This window comes from Amblyomma mixtum, chromosome 5, assembly GCF_055824585.1.
Source record: "Amblyomma mixtum isolate Tamu chromosome 5, ASM5582458v1, whole genome shotgun sequence".
Taxonomy (NCBI): domain Eukaryota; kingdom Metazoa; phylum Arthropoda; class Arachnida; order Ixodida; family Ixodidae; genus Amblyomma; species Amblyomma mixtum.
In genome coordinates this window covers 86434532-86458837 of record NC_143016.1, presented here as the reverse complement: position 1 = coordinate 86458837, position 24306 = coordinate 86434532, and the positions used below count along the sequence as shown (strand labels likewise).

The 24306-nt window shown below is 52.5% G+C and overlaps 1 protein-coding gene across 1 annotated transcript in view; it reads left to right on the top strand.

Annotated features, from left to right (window-relative positions):
* The window catches only part of LOC149342892 (growth arrest-specific protein 1-like), a 29269-nt gene extending 5419 nt beyond the window's left edge, over nucleotides 1–23850 (top strand). Inside the window, exon 2 of the mRNA XM_089545400.1 lies at nucleotides 22278–23850. Coding sequence (XP_089401526.1) covers nucleotides 22278–22311 — 34 coding nt within the window. The 3' untranslated portion in view covers nucleotides 22312–23850. The remainder of the gene's footprint in view (nucleotides 1–22277) is intronic.
* The last annotated feature ends 456 nt before the right edge of the window (nucleotides 23851–24306 follow it).

Here is a 24306-nt window from a genome sequence, read left to right as displayed (position 1 = left end):
AGAAGACAGAAAACGAACTTTATCGCGCTAGCTATAGAGCTCTTCCGACAGTCGAACTGTTGGCGCTGATGCATTAGCAGCGAGAGTTGCAGCATGGTGCAGTCGCATGCTGCCAACAGACGCGCGTGCCCCGCCCTCTTATCGATGAAATCAGAACAGTGCGGAGGGGAGACTCATCGTGTGCTCGGAAACCCAAAAGCCGCCGAGAACAACGCGTGCGTTTGTTACTTCTGCTGCGGCGACATGGTCCTCAAGATGCGGCCAACTCCCGCCAGGGCGAACATTTCGCACAGATATGCCTCTTCCCAGCACTTCGTCTGTATGCGCATCTGGCTTTGCGAGATAGTATCGCGCCGCAGTTAGCGGGGACCTCGAATCTTATCCTTGCCGCAGCAAACGCACTCATTTATGGGCGGAGAAAACGGCCGAGGTCTTTCCGTCTAAACGCAGTACAGAACACGGCCAAACAGCAGCGAAGCTTGAAACTTGCTGCGAGAATGTGACGCGGGGGAGCTCTTGGCCTGACGAATGAGTGGCAAGAGCGTCCTCTTTGAAACGGTGTGGTTGGTAGCGGGAATCGCCAGACCCGTTTTTTTTTTACTTTTTTCAAACTTAACAATAACTGTCTCGGAATGCTCATTTCTTCCAACTATAAAATCTGCAACTTTTACGGCTCAATGAATTTCTCTGGTATACAATCCTCTTTTCACGCCGTATACGCTCTCGTGATTTCCTGCCACCAATCCTCCAATCTGTGTTTATTTATATATATTAGCTGCTTATAAATACCTTACAAACCTCCAGGAAGGCGTTGTGGAATACAAAAGTCTACGAAGGGGACGGAAAACAAAACTACGTAAAAATGGTTGGCAAGTAACTGCATAATGTTAAGTAGAACAGATATGCCAAGTTCATTCAAAGTATCACTGTTCGCACGAGTTCCACATTAAGTACAAGGCAAACGACTATGCGTCATAAAATACATTGGGTAAAATGCAGAAAGTGTCATTTTTCGTGCAAATAGACAGGTATTCGCAAGAGTAACGAACAAAAAAAAAAAACAACAACACAAAGCTAGTAAAAAAGTGGCATGAATCATGGATACATAAATGACGTTCCCTAGGTGTTTGACTAGATGCTTTCGGAATGTGTCATGGCCGCTCAGCGATTCAGTCTTGAAGGTCGCTCAGACACGCAGATAGCACTAAGCAGCCAAGAAAAGTAAAGTAGCGTGGTACACGCGGGTGTAGTTGAGTTACTCAGCTATGAGTAAGAGGGGCGAAGGTGAAATTAGTGGCATGGGTGTATTTGTGGAATAGAGAGAGAGGGAAGCCCTTTAATGAAAAAGCAGAGAATTTAGCCGGTGTTTAAAAATCGCTGGCATGCTACTCTGCGTGAGGAAGGAAATTTGGGAGATGTAGACGGAAGGAGAGCGGTGCGGAAAAGGTGCAATAAAAAAAGGGAAAAGATAAAATGCGGCCATTAAATGCGTGCTACAATGCATCGGTGGGTAGTGATGTCAGGTATTGAATGATGAAGTGCATAGTCCGACATATGAGCTAATAAAGTTAACTTCGTGAAGAATGGTTGAGGCTAACATGCAAGGTGATATTATAGCTTGTCAATATGTGGAAGAGATAAAAGGTCAGTGCCACGCCGAATGCTTAACATTTGGAGTGAAAGAGCTGGTTCGGCGCAACCCAAATGAGGCTAATATAACATCGCTATATAAAACATCTAGCTGTGTTTCAGATTGCTTCTAAAATGCCGATTAAGTATCTCTGATGAAGACACCAGATACAGGAAGCGTACTGTACCGCGGATACGTTCTCGATATTAGCTTTACTATATGAGCGCTCACCTGTCGCTTGCCTCCGATTAGTACCAGGGAATTCTAACGACCCGGCTGGGTACTGTTCATCTTGCGCTTGATGTCAGTATTGCGAGACCTCTTTTGATCATACCAGTTTCGTAATTTCCTATGGGGTCCACGTATCGAAATCCGGCGGTCTGACTGGGCCATGATTCAGAGGTTAGCGAGCTGTCACGACGCCCGTGGTGATTAGCGTTAACTGTGCTCAAAAAAGGTATACAAACTACAATTTAAAAAAAAAAACGCACTCGCGCTTGGGAACGAAATCAGGGACACAGACGCAGTAACAGAAATGCATGGTACAACAGTCTGAGAGCAAAATTAAGAGCTAAAACAATAAACAAAATTGGCAGTGGTTTAGCTCTGGTTTAACCTAGAGGATTGCGAAAGCAACGAAGAGAGAGAGAGGCGATGGAGAGCGCGCGGCAGCGGCGGCGGCCCCGGCACGCTAGCTATGCGCAACTGGCGAGCGCGGCGGCGGCACCTCTGAGTCACCCGCGCAGCGACGGCGGCGGCGCGCCAGCTGTGCGCCGTGTGACGTCACTGCTCCTCGCGCATGCGCAGTAGGGCCTTTCCTCAGCTCCGCGAAATGTCTCGGCGACTCGCGTGGTGTACAAAAATCGATGCTTTTCGGAAGATAATGACGACAAAGGGTGACAGCTTTTGCTGGCCGCTTCCACATCGCGCTGCCATTTATAAAACTCCGCCAACTTGCCGCTGAGACTAGTGACATACTTTGAAGAGGAACTTCCCAACTGGTATGATTAAATAGAACACCGTAATAATCTGTGATTCGCTGATGACATTACCGTGGTGAATAACTCGGGGACGAATTGCAAAGCATGACCAATGATCTACACTGTCAAATCAGAACGGTGGGTCGAAAAATTAACTCTCAGAAACGGGAGCAATGTTCAATAGTCTCGGAAGGAAACAGCAGTTTACGATAGACAGCGAAGCGTTGCAAATGGTAATGGAGTACACCTCGGTGGTGATCACAGATCCGCACCACGGTATATTGAGATAACTTGGTGTGCATTTGGCAGGTACTCACAGATCATGAATGACAGTTTACCAGTATCCCTCAAGAGGAAAGTGTATCTTACCGGTGCTCACCTATGAAGCAAAAACCTGGAGGCTAATGAAAAGCGTTAAAACTAAAATGAGGACAATTACACAGCGAGCTATATGAAAAGGAAAATGATAGGTGCAACGTTAAAAAGAAGAAATGGGCAGGACATGCAGTGAGAATGCAAGATAACCGATGCGGCAGCAAAGAGTCAGATGGGCGGATGAGACTAGGAAGCTTGCGGGCATATAAGCTGCCCCGCAGCTGACGTAAGATAAGTGCTTAATTGGAAGGATGAGAAAGGAATTTGTCCTGCAGTGGGCGTAGCTGGGGTGATGATAGTGATCAAGGGGCAGACATTCTGGTCTAATCGTTTGTTATTTCAGCGCCTTCTTCCATCCGATGTATAGTTTTCACCGGTAGCTCTATATACTGCAAAGCATCGCGCGACAATTGCTGCTCTAGGTTACAGAATTGTCACATATGATCGCCCCGTGTGATTGTCTAACTGGCGCTACGGTAGAGCAGTTGCGGGCAGTATTGCGCAAGGCTAGACCCGCCTGCAGCTTGCAGCAATATGAACCTCGAACTCGCCGCAGGCGGCTCGCGAACGCATCGGCGACGTGATGTGCGTGACGATAATGCATCCTTGAGGCTTAGGCGATGCACAGGCGCTAACTGTTCGCCGAACACATGTGAGCCCCAGCATCAGGATATAGTACAGTACTCTGACGAATATCATTGGTGATCAGTGCGCAATATCGAGGGATAACTAGTATGACGCTTCGGACGTGGAGGTTTATTGAGTACTGGTTTTAGCAACTGGCCGCATACAAACTTCGCGGTAGCTGAGCTTGCCGGCGAGATTGCATGCGTCGCCATGGGTACCAATAGGTCTGTACCAATCGCTGTGCTTTTTCGTACTACTATGTTATCATGCAATGCTAAAACTCTCTATTACGCTAGATTAGACAGAAATCCGAGTTTCGAGGTAAGCGATCTTTGTAATAAAGTCATTGCAAGAAACTTTCTGGGTACCGTTTATACTTTTTCGCTATATATATTTATGGACAAATCGGACGAGAAATAAATTTCCTATCGACCAAGGAATTCCCGACAGGAAATTTATGTCTCGTCCCATTTTTCTTTTTCTCTTTTTTAGGGAAGAAATTTCTCGTGCGTCAGACCGCAGCTCCAGCGCACACCGTGACCTCTGTTAGCTTCTAAAACACCACAAGCTAAAAGCAGAGCGGAATTTCATGCTGGCTGAACTTCTCAGTTAATTAACCGTTGTCTAAGTCAATTTAAAGTTTCGTCCACAAACGACCTATCATCGAATCCACCAGAAAGTTATAAGCTCGCTCGGACCAGTGCCGCACTGCCGAGGAAAGGGCCGCAAAAATGAAAAAATGAAACGAGAAGTAATTAGCCTGTAGGGCACGAAATGTGGAAAAAAAAAAAAAAAGAAATTACTTAGCCAGCTGTTAACCGTAACATTTAGTTCATATTTTCTCATTCTCCGTTCTGAAAGGCATTAAGGAAAGTTTAGAGGTATTCGGGCTCCTTTTTAATTTTATGCTTATCCTTGCCAAGGACCTGTTAACAGTCTGCGTATGTGACTTTCGGAACCATAAACGAAAATGGCCAGGTGGCAGTAAGGCATTCCTTCCCTTTCCCTACACTTTTTTGTTGATTTTTTTTTGTCGGAGCCGCTAGGTCTAAGACGCTCAAGTTTAAAATTAATAGTCTCCCAGCGACACGTTAACTGCGAGTAATGTACTACCTTAACGCAGATGACGAAAATGAGTGTTCTCGCTACGCGGGACTAATCAGGCAGACGCACTTAGAGGTGCAATTTGGCTGGGCGCACATTTCTTTTAATCACTTCCTAGTTTCCGCGTCGCTGCGGAAGAGCTAGGTCTCCGAGGAGAGCGGTCCCCGCTGCCTCTTGTTGGGACTGGGTGTCCGAGCCAAGGAACGGTCGAGGCGACGGTGAGTCAAATGAACTTTATGTACAGTATGTACAAGGGCTTTTACATGATACAAGGGTCAAGAGCACCACGGGCAGGCACACAGAAGAAGGGCGGCCCCGGCGGCGAGCGTAGCTCCGGCGTGATGGCTCTTCTGCTGCCCGTCTGCTGCTCGGGTACAGCGCGGCTCCGCTTTTAAAGCCACTGGAAACGGTTACGGCAGCCAGCCGTTCAAATCCTCCAATCACTGGCCACCGTTCAAATTAGACCAATGGTCGAGAGCTAGCGAGCGGCGGAGGAGTTCGCACCGACGGAGAGGAGGAGAGGAGGAAGGGTCCGTGTCGGCGCCGCGGTGTCGGGGTGAGTCACGCTGCATGTCGCGACTTGTCCGAGAAAGTCTGGGCCTGCTTTGAGCGTCGGCGGGCGCGCAGCGCTTGTTGAGACAGGCCCGCCAGCGAAATGTGGGCGCCGGCACGACAGCACCACCGCCGCCAGACAATGCGCCACGAAGACGAGCTACTTCCACGTGGCTCGGATGCGGGGCGCGCTCATACGCCAGGCTCCTCCAAGTTCTCGTCCGGTGTTCAGCCGCAGGTAGCTCCAGGCTCCTTTCCGAGAACGGGTCCCACTCGTCAGGACAGGATCACTGCTCCGCAGCTTAGTCGCCCAGGTGACTGGATCAGCTTCGCTCGGTCCTTCGGAAGAGCTTGCTTCTCAGCATCGGTCGTTGATCGTTCTGCATCTCGCCAAGAACCGACCGACAACAGGCAACACCCAACACGAGCAAGTGCCCTCCGTCACCCGTCAATACACCAGACTTAAAGGTCACAAAAACTCCGCTAGCAATAGTTCTGTCCCCTTTTGTTCCCTCTTCTACAAGAGACACATGTGGGATACCAGAACTCCAAAGTAATTAACTCAGACAAAGTGTCAAACACATGAAACTCTCGGAATGAAATGAATGCAAAATAAATTCGCTCTCTTGAGATCACTCGGCCAGAAGACACTCAGCTGAGGCCACAAATGAGGACATCAATTTTGCCCCAATTTACGAGCGACCTTAAAACAGCTGTTCGCGAAGAGACAAAATGTAGGTCACGAGGAGGCGAAGCCAGCCTTGCTTAGAACACACGGCTTAGTGCGTCTACGTTCGCGTTTTCCTCGCTTCTAACGGACGGTAAACGACACCCGCTACAGCGGAAACTAGTGACTCTGCCTCTTTCGCTGTGCTGCGCTTTTCTCTCTCTCTCTCTCTCTCTACTACCGTGGTAGCTAACGTCTCTGCCTCTTTCGCGGTAGACGCGCTTTTCTTTCTCTCTCTACTACAGCGGTAGCTAATGTCTCTGCCTCTTTCACGGTAGACGCGCTTTTCTTTCTCTCTGTACTTGTCTTTCCAGTTTCTACGGGAGCTACAGTACAAGAGCGATTCGCTTTCATAGACTGGCAACTTGTCCCTTTCTTTGCGCTTCGCGCGCCAGTCGCGACGTCCCATAGCGAGTGCGCAACGCTTCCGATGGGACCGTTCTTTCTTTCTCTCCATTCGTGGGGGCAAGTCAGACCTTGCACGAGTCTTGACTTTCTCGCGCATCCGTTTGCATTTCCGCTCGGTGTGTAGTTCGCCTCTACACGGCCTTTTGATTTCACGCCTACTAAATGGCGTTATCCTGACACGCGGCTTTCTATCGCGATTGCACTTGGCCGAGCGCTTAGACGGTTTCTTCTCTCTAACTTTCCTGCCCCTGTCACTACGGCCCCGTACAATCTTGCACTTTTTGAGCCGTACACGCGTTTTCCTTGCGCGCGCGTGCCGCTTTCTGTGGGAGCGCGGTTTCTCCCGTGACTGCAGCGGAAAAAGATAGCCCGCATGAGAGCACGTGCCTTTGCGCATCTTGCTCTCTCTGTGCTCGCGGCAAGATTCACCCCTGCCTCGCTCCTTTATTTTGAGCTTCTTGAGCAGCGCTCTCTTGTATCTCGGTTTGGTGCCTTGGTGCACTTTTCCGCGCGAATGTTTGCAAGATTTCTTTTTGCAGTTTATTCTACTGCCCAGACCTATGTGCCGCGACACACTTATGCGCTTCGCTTTGCGCGATAGTGATGCCTCGCACATTTCTTTAGCTCTGGTTCTGACGCTAGTTTCAGGGCTGACAACGTGACTGACTTTACTGAAGTCATTTTGCCGGCGACGCTGGCGCTTCCGATGGTGGAAACCTGTTTTCGCGCGTTTGCCCTTTCTCTCTTTTCGGCGGCGCCTGTCTTTCTTATGCCTGCCTTTCATCTTTCGGCGGCACCACTCTTTCTTTTGCCTGCCTTCCATCGTCTTTCCGTGACAGCTCTCTCTCTTGAGCTTGCCTTTCCTCTCCTTTCGACGGCAGCACTGTTTCTCTTGTTTCGCTATCACCTTGTGGCGATAGCTCACATTCCTGAACTGGCGGTGCCTTTCCTTCCGGTTGCAGCTTTCTTTCTCGTGCTTTCCTATCATTTTCTCCTGAGGAAGCACATGCTGCTTTCGTCGCCTAGGTTCCTGTTCTCTGACAATGTCACTATGATTCTCAGCCGATTCACGTGCGCTACCTAGATCAGACCTGTCTTTGGCGCCTTTACTAGCCTCCTCCAAACTGCGTTCTTCCTTGTCAGCGTCACTGAGTGCGCATTCGTCCTCATCTTTCTCGGACGGGCTGACGTCTACCGCCCCTATGTCGTCTGGAACGTTCTGTTCTCCACTGTCGTCCAGCACCTTAGCTTCTTCAGGCGCAGACGAACCAGTGTTTTCTCCTGACATTAGTGTTGACACGCAGCTCGCGTCGTGCTCCTGGCGCGTTTCAGCCAATTTCGGATGAGGGTCGGCTCTGCACTCAGTCGCGGTGTTCTCGCTACTGCAGCTGCTTTCTGGGATGTCGCAAAGCTCAGAGCAGTGCGAAAGCGCGGGACTCGTTTCGCATCGCTCGCTGCAAACGCTAGCGCACAACTCCGCGTCCGCAAACTTTACATGCGTCCGCATCCGTTGATCGGAAGTCTCAGGTTTCTGCATTTCTGTTGAATGCGATGCAGAACGCGGTGTGTCATCCTCATCTACTTCGCTTGCGTCGGCGCAAGCGTTTTCACTAATGTCCAGACGGACGTCCTCTCTGCCCTGTTCGGCAACTTCTCCTGCTTTGGACACGCTAGGAGATTCGCTTTCCGGTAACTCCGCCACAATCTCAATGGGCGAGACCTCTGTAAGTGCATCGTCCGATGCTGTGACTACCTTATCCGATGGCATAGAGGCTTTCTCAGTTGGCGAATTCGGGGCAATTCCCACTGTTACAGCAGCAGTTACATCTGCCACGTACGGACTACGTTCCTCTGTGCCGCACTGGCAGCTCTGCTCTACAGCTACGCACTCTACCTCTGTGTCACGATCTTCCGACCCTTCAGCATTTTCGAGCCACTCTAAAATGTCGGCTTTAAACTGGTAGGGAAAATCGTTAAACGATGGGGTGCTATTCTCTCGCAGGTACCTTTGGCGAAGGTCCAGCGGTGACACGTTATATCTCGCCAGTAAGAAGCTTTTCAGCTCATCGTAGTCCGCCAAGCCGCCGTCCAACAGGCGCTTGACAACGTCATACGCTTCGCTAGAAAGCAGGGATACCAACTGCTGTGCCCAAACGTTCCGCTCAACGCGCTTTCTCTCGCAGACGCGCTCGAACTCCGCCAAATATTTCGCCATATCTTCGGCGATCACGAAGGGCTGCGGCCTGTCTCTCAGCTGCTGACCGTTAGTCTCATGCAGAGCGGACAATGTTTTATATCTCTCGAAATCGATCTCGTGCGCTTCAAGCTCGAGGCCCCTCAGTTTCCTGACGCGAGCACGCTGTTTTGCCTCAAGCTGCTTCTGTTTTTCGGCCTCTTCGCGCTCACGGCGCTCTGTGATCTCTTCCCAGGCCTCATTGGCTTCCTCAGCCGTTACATCCTCCTTCCGCATGACCTCAAGAATTGCCTGCTTTCGTTTTGCGGGGCCCAAATCAATGCCCAACTCTTCACAAATTTCGATGAGTTCCTTCACTGTGAAGTTCTCCATCGCGCACAATAGCCTCTTGTAGTTTGCCCTTTTCTTAGAATTCCCTTGCCGTTCACTACTATAGAGCTACTAGTATGACACGCGCAAGTAATTCTTTCCAACAACGCCTCGTTTACTCCCTCTGCACCAGCTTTCGTTTCAAAGCGCTCCGACTTGGCTCGAAACTGCAAAGCTCTCTCCAGTGCAACACACACAGCCCTACTCTAGACTACAATCACGTGTGCTAGAGCAGTCTGGCGAATTGAGGGGAAAACATCAGGCACTCACCGCGCCGAGGTAGCTGACGCCGGTCGATCCCGCAGCTGCCATCCACTGTTGGGACTGGGTGTCCGAGCCAAGGAACGGTCGAGGCGACGGTGAGTCAAATGAACTTTATGTACAGTATGTACAAGGGCTTTTACATGATACAAGGGTCAAGAGCACCACGGGCAGGCACACAGAAGAAGGGCGGCCCCGGCGGCGAGCGTAGCTCCGGCGTGATGGCTCTTCTGCTGCCCGTCTGCTGCTCGGGTACAGCGCGGCTCCGCTTTTAAAGCCACTGGAAACGGTTACGGCAGCCAGCCGTTCAAATCCTCCAATCACTGGCCACCGTTCAAATTAGACCAATGGTCGAGAGCTAGCGAGCGGCGGAGGAGTTCGCACCGACGGAGAGGAGGAGAGGAGGAAGGGTCCGTGTCGGCGCCGCGGTGTCGGGGTGAGTCACGCTGCATGTCGCGACTTGTCCGAGAAAGTCTGGGCCTGCTTTGAGCGTCGGCGGGCGCGCAGCGCTTGTTGAGACAGGCCCGCCAGCGAAATGTGGGCGCCGGCACGACACTCTACACGACCGAGTGCTCACCGCTATGATCTCGAACATCTCTCCCGGTGCGCCGACGTCATTTCGAAACTAATGAACCTCCTATCGTCCATAAGTAAAGTACAGGTAAAATAAGATGGCGTCTGTGCGGGGACTCAAAAGAAGCGAAGCCCTGTCTTTGCCGTCTGGGCAAACGCCGCTCATAGATGTGCTTCGTTAGTTTTCGTATCCTGTCCAGCAAACTACCCGCGCTGTCGTAAGCAGGATCCGCAAAGGGACATTAAGGCGTACACAGATTACTTGTACGTTCCTTGCTGGTCCATAGCGTGTTCAACGGTATATACTACACGAACCTGGCCTCGCCGCCGTCCGGAAGCTGAATTTTGCTTTTTTCTACACTCTAAACACTAAGACCCCTATATGGGAGTTAAAAGGGGGTACAATATATGTTGGCTGTCCTTATATATAAAGGGAGTTACGAGAGGACAACTTCCCTTTCTACTTCTTTTTGTGTCGAGTGTAGAATCAGGAGAGCGAGGCTACGGCAGGGTTGTTTGTACCATCGACAGGCGCAAACGTGAAGAAAGGCAAGGCAGGCTGTCACAAGCGACGAATATGGCGCGTGTAATGTTCACAGTCGCTGAAGAAAGTCATATGCAGCAGGGGGCTGTCGCAGAGAATCGTGCAGCAGCGGCGTAATTAAATACTCATTAGTTGCCTTTTTTTGCCTTAGCTGCGGAACCTTAGTCGGTTCTCGCTGGGCTACTCCCATTCTCTGACAGCCTTCTATTCATTCAGTGCGGGGAAGAAAAAAAAAGGGAAGAACGAACGTTCGTCTGTGTGTTGTGTGGCCCAGTTGTAGTAAGGCACTCCAGAACGCTCAAGATGTGAGTGGCAGCGACTGTGAGGGTTGAGTGAAGGGAAGGACAAAAAGGCGTCAATTGCAGTCCCTTTTCACTGGGAGATAGTTTTTACTCGGCGCCAAGCCAAAGCCGACACTGGCTTGACCTTGCGAGTAAGCACACACACACAAACGCACTCACAGAGCTAGGGGAGAAAGTCAACTCGGTTGTATAAGTGCGGCGCTTTTCAAGCTCCCGAGCGAGTGGCACAACAATGGGCCACCGAGGAGAGAGCCCTCGCGAACGTTTAATCTTTCCCGTGCGTGCGACCGGCGGCACGCCGCGGACGGCTGCCGGGCCGTGGAAGCTCTGGCCTGCTGCCGCTCTCTTCTCTCGTTGGGAAGAAAAGAGCCCGACGTGCCCAGAGAGGCTCGATGCCGCCCGCACAGGGGGAGAAGGACAGCGCCATTCCAGCCCCATATAGGAGGGCAGACAACGACGACCATGCGGCGAAGACAAAAGGCCCGCCGAAGCCCAAGAACAAAGCGACGCGACCGTAGCTCTGAGGAGGAGGGAGGAGAGATACAGATAAGGCCGGGCCCCGATGGCCCGCGGACGACACACGCACGTACAAACGCTGCGGCCGTTCGCTGTTCCCGCGCGCATGGCTCGCGGCGAGCCGCGTCGTCCTGGCGCGCCCCGAAGCCAGGCAAGAAGGGAGGAAAGAGAAGAAAAATGCCGGGCCAATAGAGACATCAACTGGTCGGACGAGGTAACCCACGCGCCGCCGGGACAAGCCAAACGAGTCTGGCGGAGGCACCTCGATCGTGGAGCGCCAACAACAACGTCACGAACCTCGGAGAAGCCGAAGCCGCCGCTGCTCTTGCTGCTGCTGCTGCGGCAGTGTTGCTTGCGCACAGCCGCCTGCGGCCTTGCGCCAAACTCTGGCCGAAGCTGCAAGGAAGAAGAAAAACTGCTTCGCTGTGTACTAAGCAGCTTGGCGAGGGAGGGGTTACAAGCAGAGCGAAAAGCCTTGCGGGGAGAAATGGCCGTCGCTCGTGGGGCGTGGTCGAAATTGCGTGTCTGGTATTGACGCCGGCGCTGCCTCAGCGTCCATGACTTGTAGGCGGCGACCGAGGCCCTGGAAAAGCGTCCGAGTCCCGCTGTGCGTGAGCGCGTGTTGTAAGGGAGGGAGAGGTGATCGACGGTGAAAGATTAGGGACTCGTAAGGGGCACTTTCTTTTATTTTGCTATAGCACTTATCGTCGCCGTTCTCGTTAGTGTGGCGATAGATGGCAGTCTGTTGTGTGCTGCGGTCACGTTATGATGAGTGGCCACTTTATGGAGCGCTGACGCACGGGCGTGTCCACCCTCCGTTCAACAACAACCAGACAGGCACGTCAGGCATTCACAAAAACAGACCTCGTAAACATGAGGACACTTTTATGTCGCGCGCCTCCGGCGCTGAAGTGACATTTTACGATTGATGCGCGCGGTCCATCGTTTTGCTGGTACATACACTTAGTACTAGTCGTATAGTTGCGGCCGTTTCCTTATGGCCACGCATACGACCTTAGCCACGGCGGCAGGAGCAGTCTTCCGGGCGGCTTTCTTTTATTTCTTTTTTTTTCGAGGGGGGGGGGGGGGGGTACTCGCGAGCGGGCTATAAAATCGGGTCCCTTAAACGGCATTCTATTTATGGACGGGTGGGACACTAACGTCAGGAAAGATAGCTCCCCAGCGCGGCGTCGCCGTGTTTAGCTTTCAGGGCATTTCACGGGCGAACAAGGGGTCTCTATTGACGCACAGTTTTGGCCGATTTCGCGCCGCTAAAACGCAGCGGGCGTGATGGTGCGCGCTGGAAATGGCGGTAGTGGTGGTGACAGCGGTGGCTAGCGGCGGCCAACCTTCCGAGAGAGAGACACCGCCCCGCTCGCTGCACGGGGCGACGCTCCTGGCGTGGTGATGGATCGGCACCCGTAAACTGCACGCTTCCGCTCGGCCTGTCTCGCGGAGTTTATGTGACGTCTTCGTAAGCCCTCCCCATCTTTCTTGGCCCCTCTGGCGCGCGCCGAGGAAGCCACCACGGCGGAAGGGAGAACAACAACGTGACAGAAAAATCGCAGCAGCCGCCCCTGCCGGCCGGCCCGTAAGAAAGTCACACACAGACACAGGAATGGGGGGGGGGGGGGGGGGGGGGGTTTTCTTCTTTTCTTTTTCGCGCGCGACGGAATCTGTCGTTGAACGCGGTTACAAGGAGCGTTGCTTTTCCTGGTGCGCTTGTCTCTGGCCATCGCGGCAGTGCAAGAGGAAGGGACGACGGCGAGGTTGGGCATGTGTCTGTGCGCGTTTGAAGCAAAAGCCGTTGCCTGAGACTGAGACTGGTAGGCGGAAGGGGGGGGGGGGGGGGGGGGTTACGTGCTTCGTAATCGGCTTGGCATTGGTTCTCTTTGTTTCTTTGCGCACCCGCTCCGTCCACCGACGCACGGCTCCCCAACCGGTGTGTGTGCGAGCCCGTGGCCCCAGCCCGCCGTCCGCACCCCGTGCCGCGGCGGCGGCGGAGATTAGCGCCGGCGTACAAGTGCGCGGCTGGCCGCGCACCGATGGCCCGCTGCCGCCATCCAGGGCCTTTCCAGCCATCTTTCCGTTACTATATAGGCTCTTCTTTGGGCCGGGATCACGGCGGGGCCGAGATTGCGGATTTGGGGCCGCTTGCCCGCTGGCCCGGAAGAGGGATAGCCCCAGTCGTTTGGTGGTTGTGGTGCCTGGCGGGCCCAACGAAACGCTGCCACCACGGGACTGGCGGTCTAATAAACGCCGGGATATTATGGTCCCGCCTGATGAGAGTAATGAAAAAGCTAACATGAAGTGGCACTCGGATACAGGAAGTGCTATAGGAGTCGCCTGTCCCGTTGATTACTCTGAAGGCGAAAGATGCGATCGCGCGGCTTTGCAGCTGTTTTTCTCTGCGTCACTGAGTTTTCCTGTCCGGATAATTTCGTTATTCTTGTAGTTAGTTCATATAGCTGCCTCTCATCGGCTCTATCCCCTCGAATGCCACGTCAGCCGTCCCTTCCATACAGGATAACGTTGACAACAACCGCTCCTGTTCAGCGTCTAGCTTGCGCGCGGCTCCCCAGGCGCTCACGACGCGACCATGTTGGTCCACGCGTCTAATCTCGGCTGCAGGAGAAAGATGAGCGGTCATTACGGTAATAACGGACCAGGCACAGTATTTTCCCTTCTGCGGCGACCGTTATCAGCGAAAACGCTCCCCGCGTCCGCAGGCTGAAAACAGTCGCCTAAGCCACACGCATACACAGCCACCCACAGACCCAGGACACAGGGGGCCTTATCAAGAGCGAGGCGGGTCGCGAACCGCGGTTCCCAGCAGCCAGTTCCAGGCAGCAGCGCATGCGTAGGACTTCCTGCATAGTGGCGCCCGCCACTTGTGCCCACTCTCAAGCTAGTTGCGTGCAGTAATGTAGAACCATAGCGGGCGAACAGGAGCAGGCACTTTTTCCGCGACGAAAAGCCAGCCTTGTGCCAGTGCGCGATGTCTCGGGAACTTGGCGACTCTGCGTACGGCTTCGGTGGGTTTTTGAGATTATGCAGCCGATCACTATACTCGGAAGAAGATTGGGTGCATCTTGGGAATGTTACGACATGAGGGCACTTCCGCTTCTATCGGTTGCCGAATAGGTCATGGCCTCATCTCTCACCGCTGTGGTGCGGTGCATGCAAGTACCATCGCCGGTGCAACGTGCCACACGTGGGAAGGAGACCAGATGTCTGCGCGACCTGAGCGCGCGCGCGCGGCCACCCAGCGTGAAACGAGATCGCGGCACCGGCGCGGGGACACCCGCTATCTCCTCCGCACGCGAGGAGGCGGTGAACGGCAGTAGCTCTACGCACTGACGAGGTATAGTGCGTGTGTGTGTGAGGGTGTGTCTGTGTGTGGGAGGGAATGCGGAGTTTTGCGGGTGCATTATGACGTCGAGACCCTTCTTTCCCACTTCCTCCCCACGGCACGCACGCGCGTACGACCGGGTGCACGTGGTCCGAGGGACCTACCGCGGTGGTGCGCGAAGAAACGATCACGCAGGGACAACCTGCCGCTGCTGGCCTGGCCGCCTCCTCTTCTGCGATCCATCTCGCGCCGTGCGTTCCGTGACGCAGCTGGCTTCTTGGGAGGACTGAGCCGGAGGTCAAAGCGGCGGACTCCGCCAGGGGAAGTCCCCGGGGAGCCGAGAAGGAGAATTCACGGGAAACGAGTCATGGTTCTTGGGAATCGTGGCTTACGCGACGTCGAAGTAGAAGTCGTGGGCAATGACTTCTGGAGTTATCAAGTCAGCGACGCAGAGCCTGAACGCGCGTTTGGATAAATGGGGGATGATCTCGTGTATCAACATACTACATGATTGATTTATCTCGGCTAGATACTGTAATCGGCGGGGATACTTTTTTCTCTGTCTCGAAATAGATGAGTAGACAGTCGAAATGAAAACAGCTACTGCTATACTACTGATTTGCATTGCTGTGAGTGGCAGTTCTCTCGGTGGGGCAAGACGGTCCTGCTGGCAGTTTCACATGGACTTCGTGCATGTCGCTTACAGTATATACTGTCTCTTTCAGTGTTGGGAAACACCGTCGTCCCGATCGGCGCATTCTTGACCAGGGGTGTGACATTAGAAATACTGGTTTAGCCTTTTTGGTATAACTCTTCTACTGAGTCGGTGGCTCAGTGGTTACGGCGCTCGGCTTCTGATCCAAAAGACCGACCGCGTCGGTCGCATTTCGATGGAGGCGAAATGCTATAGACACGCGTACTGTGCGATGTCAGTGAACATTAGAAAACCCCAGGTGGTCAAAATTATCCGGAGCCCTCCGCTGCGTTTCCGCCATCAGTGCACTAGACGCTACAAGTTGTCGTATCGATGAAAAAGTGCGACTCTCTTGACTCACCCATCCTATAGTAAGCCCAGACCTCGCGCCGTTAAATTTGTGGTTGTTACCGAAGATTAAGGAACACCGGATTAAGATAACACCGATGCATTCGGCCGTTGGCATCGCCAACAGCCTTCTTCATTTTCTCTATGAGCGCACCGGTGTAAGAGTGCATCGCCAGTGATGCACTCCGTGGCAAAAGTGGTGCATTGCAGCGCAGAAGTGATGTGCTCCGCGGAAGGAGGTATTCCCAACTTTTACTACATGTGACGTCTGCCAGTGCCATTGCGTTAGCAGCGCCACAAGAGCAACACGCTTTGACCCTCCGCATCAGGCGCCGCCAAAATGTCGTCCTTTGAAAACTCCGAATGAAATCACCGCCCGGAGAACCGCGACATCATCCGTTCGTCACTTCGTTAAGAGTTACATTTCAGGAGGCAGGTCTGTGTTCGAACAGATTACAATGTAAAGCAGCTCCCGGTAGGGAAACAAGAATCGTTCTTTGGACGTTGTAGTCGGCTCCTGACAATGGCGGAGAGGAAACGATGACTTAAAGGCTGCCCTACCGCTCATGGGCACCGTCCGCTGTGTTTAGACAGGCCATAATATAGAATACAAATAGTGAAACACTCTCAGAACATTTTGGTTGTAGCTCAGCTTGAACTAAGGTGACGCGAAGAGTGACGCCGTATTCCAGATAGGGTCCGAAGAAAGTGCATATGCGCATGGGATGCACACATGGGTGGATTTAACACTAATCCGCTACTCCCCCCCTTGTCTGAGCGAGGCCGCCGATGCCAGTTTTCTGCCTCGAAGATTACGAAATAAACTGTGTGCACAGAAGCGTTTATTGTTTATTATAGAGCAGGTCTTCATGCCGCTATTGCTGTTATGCCCGACTGTCCGTCCGTCCGTCCGTCTTTCGCAAAAGCGAAACTTGGTGTGATCACGTGGCTACGTTTATATATAGAATCGCATCAATGAAGTGACGCCCTCCGCAATATCTCTCGTAGTCTTACTTCTATGTGTCTCCTTTAATGGTATTTGAACTCGAACCCCGTCGAGCGGCTTTCATAAATCGAATTCCCACATAGCCAACAGATGAAGGTGGGTACTCCAAAACAAACTGGTCCGGCGCGGCGTTTCACGTAGACCGCCTTATCACGGCTCGGGTTATATATCAGCCATAAAAGTAGAAGGGGTACAAAAAAAAAAAAAGTCATCCGACTGCGCGCGCGTGTGTTACGCTCTCAGCGAAGAGCGCAAATATGCGGCCTCCGCAGTCGCCCATACGCCCAGCGACAGACCTTCTCAAGCGCCCCATTTGAACGAATGTGGCAAAGAACACGGTTCTTCCATTTCCCTTAGAGTAATGCTATGGGCAAAAGAAAAGTGAAGCGAGCTGGCGATAAACTAGAAGTCGTATGGACCCTCGCAGCGGATGCTTCTTTCATTTTTTCGCAGCTCACGCACGTCTTCTAAAAAAGGAAGGATTTTCAACACGCGCCTCTCCTTGGTGCGGAGAAGGGTCCCGTGAAAGGTGCCCCTGCATTGGTCGATTTGTGTACGCTTTTCAATCCAGCTGCGCCCACCCTTGGTTTTCGTTTTTTGATCATCCATCCTCGTGAAAGCAAAGGAAGGAAAGCAGGCACAAATCTGGAAGAATAGTCTGCGGATACCCACACTGCAAAGAGGCGGGCATGGGGAAAAAAATTGGAAAGGGTTGCTTTAAAACAATGACATAAGAGTGGAAAGTTGAAGCGAAAGAACGAAGAAGAGTGAAATTTCGGTCATCACTGGCTGGCTGGCTGTCCGGAACCTTGACGGCAGCGAAAGCGGAAGCAGCTCGCGACGTCTGACTCGCATCGAATTCACTTTATTGACAAAAAAGGACGGTGGTCGTCGTCCTTCTCCAGGCCCCACGGAGTTCACGACCTGCGCTCACCCTCGCGAGTTCGGGAGGCTTCCGATTCACGGCACGGCACGCCGCGTGTAAGCATGCCTGAGGACGAAGAGAGCGAGGGTAGGTGAAGGGGAAGTGAAGGGTGCGGTGGGGAATGCTGTGGCTGAGGCTGCGCACCTCTCTTTCCGCTCGATAAGGATATGCGCTCAATCGGATTGACTTCCCAACCCCGGAGCGGAGGCTTCTCCTCAACGCACACACACACGCGCGCGCGAGGAGCGGCTGGAGCCGCACATCGGTGTTTCTTTTCTGGGTGTCAGGGAGGAATCCTTTTCTCCCCAGCTATTTGTTTTCATTCCGCGAGCGCTCTTTTAAAGTTCTCCCCTTCTGGTTTCCCTCTTTTCGTGATTTTCTTGAGATCGCGGCCTGGCTTTTTCGACTTTTCGGCCGGTGTATAGAAGAGGCACGCAGGCAGAGCCTCGGCTGCCGCCGCCTTGCAGCGAGCGAGCCTTTCGTGCGCAGAGTACCGCCGCTTCCGACTCGGCGGCAGCTGTTGCGTAAAACGGCGCGGGAGGGCGCTGCTCTCGTTTCCCCGAAAGTGGGTGTTTTTGTTGTTTGTTTGTTTTTTCCTCACGAAGGCGTATATAGTACGAACGCGCAGCGTAACCAGCCGGCCTGCTGCTACTGCTGCTGGTGTTGCCGCGCTCTAGAGAAGCGAGCCAAGGAGCTGCACGCCTTGTGTGTACTGGGAGAAGCAGGCGCGACACGCGCGGCTTGAGCCTCCGATCCGAGCGCTGTCTCTCCTGAAAAGTGAAGAGCCGCCCGAGAAAACGCGGAGATGTATTTATTTATTTTTTATTTTTGCTCTCTCCAGTCCCAGAGGGCCAGGACCATGAGCGCATGAGGTGGCGGCCAGCGTAGGAGAAGGCGGCATCGCCATCGAGAAGAGCTGCAAGGCTTCCTTCTTGTTCTCCTCCATCCACTACTCTTTTTCCCCTGAAACGGTCCAAAAACCGGCTCCGAGCCATTTTCTGCCAACATCACCCGCGGCCACTACCACCGCCACCTTCCCTTTCCCCTTCTCTCGTTTTCGTTTTCTCCTCCTCACCCCCAACGCACGAGTCTAGCCTCGCACTCCCTCGAGTTTTGAAGCCGCTGACGCGGAATGGAAGAGGAGGATCCGCGAGCCCTGATTACGTCTCCTGCTTTTCTTTGACGGGGCGTTTTCTTTCTCCCCCTCCCTCTCCCTAGGTCCAACGGCAAAGTAAAGAGAGGGGGAAATATATAATATACACAAAGGCTTGTGTATTCTGCATGGAAGAGAGAAAATGAAAAAGAAGCGCACGACGGGAGTGGCGGCCCCAGAATTGTGCCCCGCGAAAAACCGCGCGCGCCCGAAGGTACCGTACGCGGATAATGAAAGCCGGCATAGAAGAGAGCCAGGGAAGAAGTCAGGGCCAGAAGAGATGCGCGCGCGAAGACGGCGGCGAGAGAGGCAATTTGCGTTGGCGCCTCCGGCTGACGTGGCGTGCGCCGTGGCGGTTGGTTTTGACTTTCCATCTACGGAGGCGACTTGCCGCGAGACCGCTGAGGGGTGGCGCGGGAGCGGAGAGGGGGCAAGGAGGGGGGTTGGCATGTTCCCGGAATCGAGACGACGGTGTTTTCCTCCCCAAGCCGTGGTCACGTGACGTGCGAGTCACGCCGGGCGATGAAATTCCCGAGGCGCCCGTAGTAACTGATGGATCCTGGCCGAGCGACTAATTGCAGCACAAAGGGCTAGCCGATTGGATGATGTAGCATGCGGGTGCGGCGAAGGTAACGATGTTGCGGCCAGTGGGCGTTTCACGTAGCGCCAGGTGAAGCAGGTGGCTGGAAAAGAAAGCATTGAATCTAATGACTAAGCCGTTGGCCGCAGTCACTTTAACTGGCGGATCGGCGTCCTCCGTTCGTAATGTCCAGAGAGGGGAAGAGAAACACTTTATTGACGTCAATTTAAGCGCGCAGTAAGTCTTCGTATGTTTGATTTGGTTTCCTTTTTCCAATAAACAAAGCTAGAAACGGAGCCGTCAGGATTCAATGGCAGTGTACAGCTGAGCGTTGTCGTAGGTTATCGCGCGTTGAGTTTAATTGTTGATTACTCGGTCATTGCTCACCAAAAGTGCACCAGGGTTATGGAGCATGCTGTTGTATAGGGCTTCTAAGCAGGTAGCCTGATGAGAATTGTGCGAAAGTCTGCAGGCATAGCAACCAGTTTCCCAGTTGTACTAGAAAAGTGATGCTTCAGCACGCTTCCCGTTCCCATGCCTACTTGGCAGTCTCCAATACCCTTAAGTGCCGAGACTGAGTGCTTCACTTCTTCGTTCGTGACAAATACGCGAGCTGTCAGTTTGTGCTGTCTAAATACAGTGTCCGGAGCCACGGCGAGGCCCCAGCAATATTCAACACCGTTCCGCAATGCGCGAAACCCGACACGCCGCGACAAAGTGGTCGCCCATTGGTGGGCGTAAGTTCTGTCAAGCTTGACATCGACAGCGGACGCACTTTTACGTGCGGTTCATTTTTCTACCACTTCCTCGTTCGTTTGGACACTCTTTTCTGCGAGCAGTGGGAAAATTGACTTTCTTTCGGAAAACAAGGGAGACAATAAGAAGTTGCGCCACGTCTAGCGGTGAAGGACGGTCGGAAGGACCTGGAGCCCGAAATTGGACGCCGCATCGCTCGATAACACTCGCTCAACCGCGTCTGGCGCCGAGCGGACGTGGAAACAAGGTCCTCGATGGGGAGGCAACAGCGGCGGCGGTGGCGCGTCTATTGGGAGACGAAGTGGCGACGCACGCCGAGGAAGGAGCTAAAATACCAAGAGTGGAGAGAGACAGTGAAGCAAGGGCTGCGCACCCTTCGCCGGGAATCTTCCAAGTGGCCACTCTTCCTCGAAGGACAACAAACGACGGTCAAAGGCGGGCAAACAGAGACGGGCGCGGTATAATAAACACAGCCCCGCAGAAAAAACAGTATACGCACTGGTGCGTTCGCTTTTGGGGTGCCATTGTGCTAGGAAGAAAAGATAAGACAGTTCTCTACAGATGACCCGAACGGCGTGTGCCGTAGAGCGTCCGTCCTGTTGGGTGGGAGGCCACAAAAATAGCTCATCACCAGCGTAAGCTCGCTGACTCTGTGGCCCGGCTTCGGCTCGCAATGACTTGTTTTAGCTTCGGATACGCGTCGTGACGCATTACTACCTTTGCCGTGGCGGAAACCGGAGCTGAACCCAAGAGACGGCCGGCTACGAGTAGTGGCCCGTCTAGATGGAGTGAGCTCCCAAGGACCCCCACCCCCTTGCCTACCGTTGGAGCGTGGCCTCAGTCATCGCATTCTCTCGTCACCGCGACGCGCTCGACGGTTCTCTCTGGGCTTCCGTTCTATATCGGGCACGCCTGGAAGCTGGGGACGCATATGCGAGATGCCCTATGCCGGCTGGGCCCAGGCGCCGCCGGGCGCGAGAAAGGGTTACCGCCTCGCTGACTCTCTCGGGATGTGTGTTCGCTACTGGGTTCCCGGAAAGCGGCGAATGCGTGGTCGGCCGAGGGCGCATGGGTGGACAGCTGACGTTGCAAGCTGAGACCACATCCACGGGCCCTTGGTTACATTTGTTGCATGCCATCTTGTGCTGCCTTCCTTCATCTTGCGTGAGGAACAGTTACCAATGCGAGGTCTGCTTCTAAGCCATGCGTTTAATGGGGCTCTTGTAGAATCCGTTGATGTCCCAACTTTCGGAGGGGTGGATGGGCGGATGTTTCAACTTAATAGATTTGGAACGCTGGCGATGCTAACGGGTAGCAACACAGCGTAGCCCAGAAGCAACGTGATTATCAATGTTCACAATGGGCTTCCATACCAATAATTTTTTTGTGGTTAGTAAAAGATTCCTACAAGATAACTTCTTGCCGTGTTTCAAACCAGCCACTGTAGACTTCTGCCCACCAGCTCCTCTGGCGCGGCTTATTGCGACCGTAGCGCAACTGTGTTGGTGCCTGACTTTGAGAATGAATTATGCAAATTCTAATGGACTTATTTCTGTTAAGAAATCTGTCATTCATGTCAGTGGTCCCAGCTTGCTCTGCGCTGGCCACGTATGGAAATCATCCATAGATTCCAGATGTGTTTATGCGGCTCGAATTAGCGGTCGAGCGTAGTGCGCATTTAAGTGCTTTAGTTCTATTTCACTCTTACGATTAGTTACTATTTAAGGTGTCGTACTGATATGCTGCACGAGTGATCCTTTCATATGTAGCATCCTCCTTATTCAAGCGGATATGATATAACATGACTGATTATATGAGACCGAGTAGGCAGTCACTAAATCCGCTTTTATGCACAAACTTTGCAAAGCGTATTGAGAACAATGAAGCGAGTTCTCCTGCTTTTTTTCCACTGCCTCAAGGGACGTCTTCAAAACGGTCAGAAGTTTTAATAGTGGGCAAATTAGTTGCTTAGCGATACCAATGCTCTAACCACCTCCGCACTATCTGACCTCAGCTTAGACAGTTGAGCTGAAGAGATGAAATTGTCGCGTTTGTTTTCGAATTTTTTTTTTCGCTTGCACTGTCTAAAAGTGCACTGTACACTCTAAACAGAAAGTGGTAAAAAGGGAGTAACGTTGTCCTCTAGCGCACTCTCTGCTAGGGGACAACTTACTCCCTTTTTTACTCCCATATGGGTGTATTTTTGTTTAGAGTGTATATGCAGCGTATCTCTCTTCTCTCTACTAGGTCCTAATGGGACTCGCGACCCGTCTTTTTTTCTCTCTCTCTCTGTTGATGCAGGTGTGGCCAGTACAGCATGGCCGACGTGACGTGACCGCCTGTTCGCGCCGGGGAGCAACACCAGGACGGAAAGAGCGGCAAGATGTGCCGCTCCGATACAGACGTCGCTCGGCTCCTTCCGTGTGGGCGCGAACGCGGACCACACGCAACAGCGGCACTCCAGTGTGGCTGAAACCGTGCCAAGAAAAACGGCGGCAGCAGTGCTCAACCGGAAAAAGCAGCGCCTTCAGACACTTTGCCGTCTGAGGAGTGTTATGTTTGGACCCGTGTTCCTGGTTGGGGCGCGCCTGTGTGGTCGGCGACGGCGCTGAACTGACGATCGACGGCTCTAATGGCGTCTCGTGAATTATCGCTTCAGTGTACGAACCTTTCACGACTGGGCGACCAAATCACGTGTACAAATATTGCCCGGTGATGCGGCGCTCTACAAGCGGCAACATGCTTTCGACCAGTGACAACCCGATCTAACGGACGTCGAGTTCGAGACTGTGGGTGTTGCAGCTCAGGGGGCCTGTCCTTCCGGTGTGGAAGGCGCTTAGTGGGACGCATAGTCGCGTAACGCTTATTCCTGACTCGTTGGATATTCGTGCTTTAGGAGACAGAGGTAGAGATGTTTGCCTGAGTCATGACCGTGAGTCAAGGCCCGTGGCACTGAGCCTTGATCGTGATCATGGCTCGTCTGATCTGCTACTCTACATTAAACGAGAAGAGGCGAACAAAGAGGGTTGGTACGATGGGGGCTGATATGGGCAGAGTAAGCGTGGATAAAGTGATTGAGGAAGGCGTTATTGGCCCTGCATTCGATGAATTTCCAGCCTCTCATTGCTGCAATGTGTACATATATATATACTGTTTCGTGATTTTTTTTTGTTTGTTTTCAGTGCGCAACGCAGCAGAAATGCCAGTTACGAACTTGAAAAGACAAAGGCGAGATTTTACTTTAGATTAACACCTCTTCTGAAAGCCAAAATCAGAATATGTAAGGACAGGGAAGACGTGTCTTCGACCCCACTTCCAACTTTGCATTGCTCCTAGAAAGCTTTTGTTTTTGTGCTTGTTCTCGTTGAGCATTTCTGTTGCGTTGCTTGTGTTCTGAAGAATTGCAAATGAGTCCTCGTAAGCCACACTGATAGGCTATATAGTTGCTAGGAATCCACGTCGTAATTAGCATGTGTATTCGACTTGTGATCGAAGCAGCATATGACTAGACTTAACAAGCACCCAGATAGATCGACGTTGTGATTAATGTGTTAGAGATCAAAATATATGATAGAAACAATGCTCAGGGAGGCAACAATCAACGTGCGCTTAAAGAGCAATATTGCGCACTTGTGTATATATATTGAATATGTAGCTGTGTAGCGTAATGCTACCAGAATAGATCCTGCATGTAAAGTATATAACAAGGGAACCAGGTTAATCAGGACGGATATGTGGATGTGTGCATAAATTTACCATGCTTGCTTAATGCGGCTACACGGATGTTTTATGCGAGTGATACGGTTGAGACGTCAAGTGTGTTCCTCAGAATAAAGGCGGAGGGCTGTCGTGAGTCCGGACGCATTCTTTGTCACCTCTTGTGCCTGGAGTCTCTGTCCTCGGCCCTTCGTATTTCAGTTCGACGATGTGTCAGCGCTGCACATAACTTGGACTGGATCAAACGAATTGAATGGATCACTGCACTTCGTATCACAGAAGCGGTCAAGTGTGACGTGGTAAGGACAGGTAGTCCAGGAAAGGGGCTTTAAAGGAGTGCGAAATGGCGAGCGTAACCTTGAGTTCGTCTGCTCGAAATAACAAGACTCTTCTGCCCGGGATTGAAGTATCGACTGGAGCCCGAATCATGAAACGGAACAAATCTCCAGATCTGAAAAATTATTTGCAACGGCATGCGAAAGGCATACTCCTTCAGACTCTACGAAGTTTTGGCATTAAAAGTTGCCACGTTGTATTTAAAGTTATATTTTACGCGGCCAGAAATATCCGCCAATCCCAATTTCCTAAGAAATTGCTTCTCTCTCTCATCTGC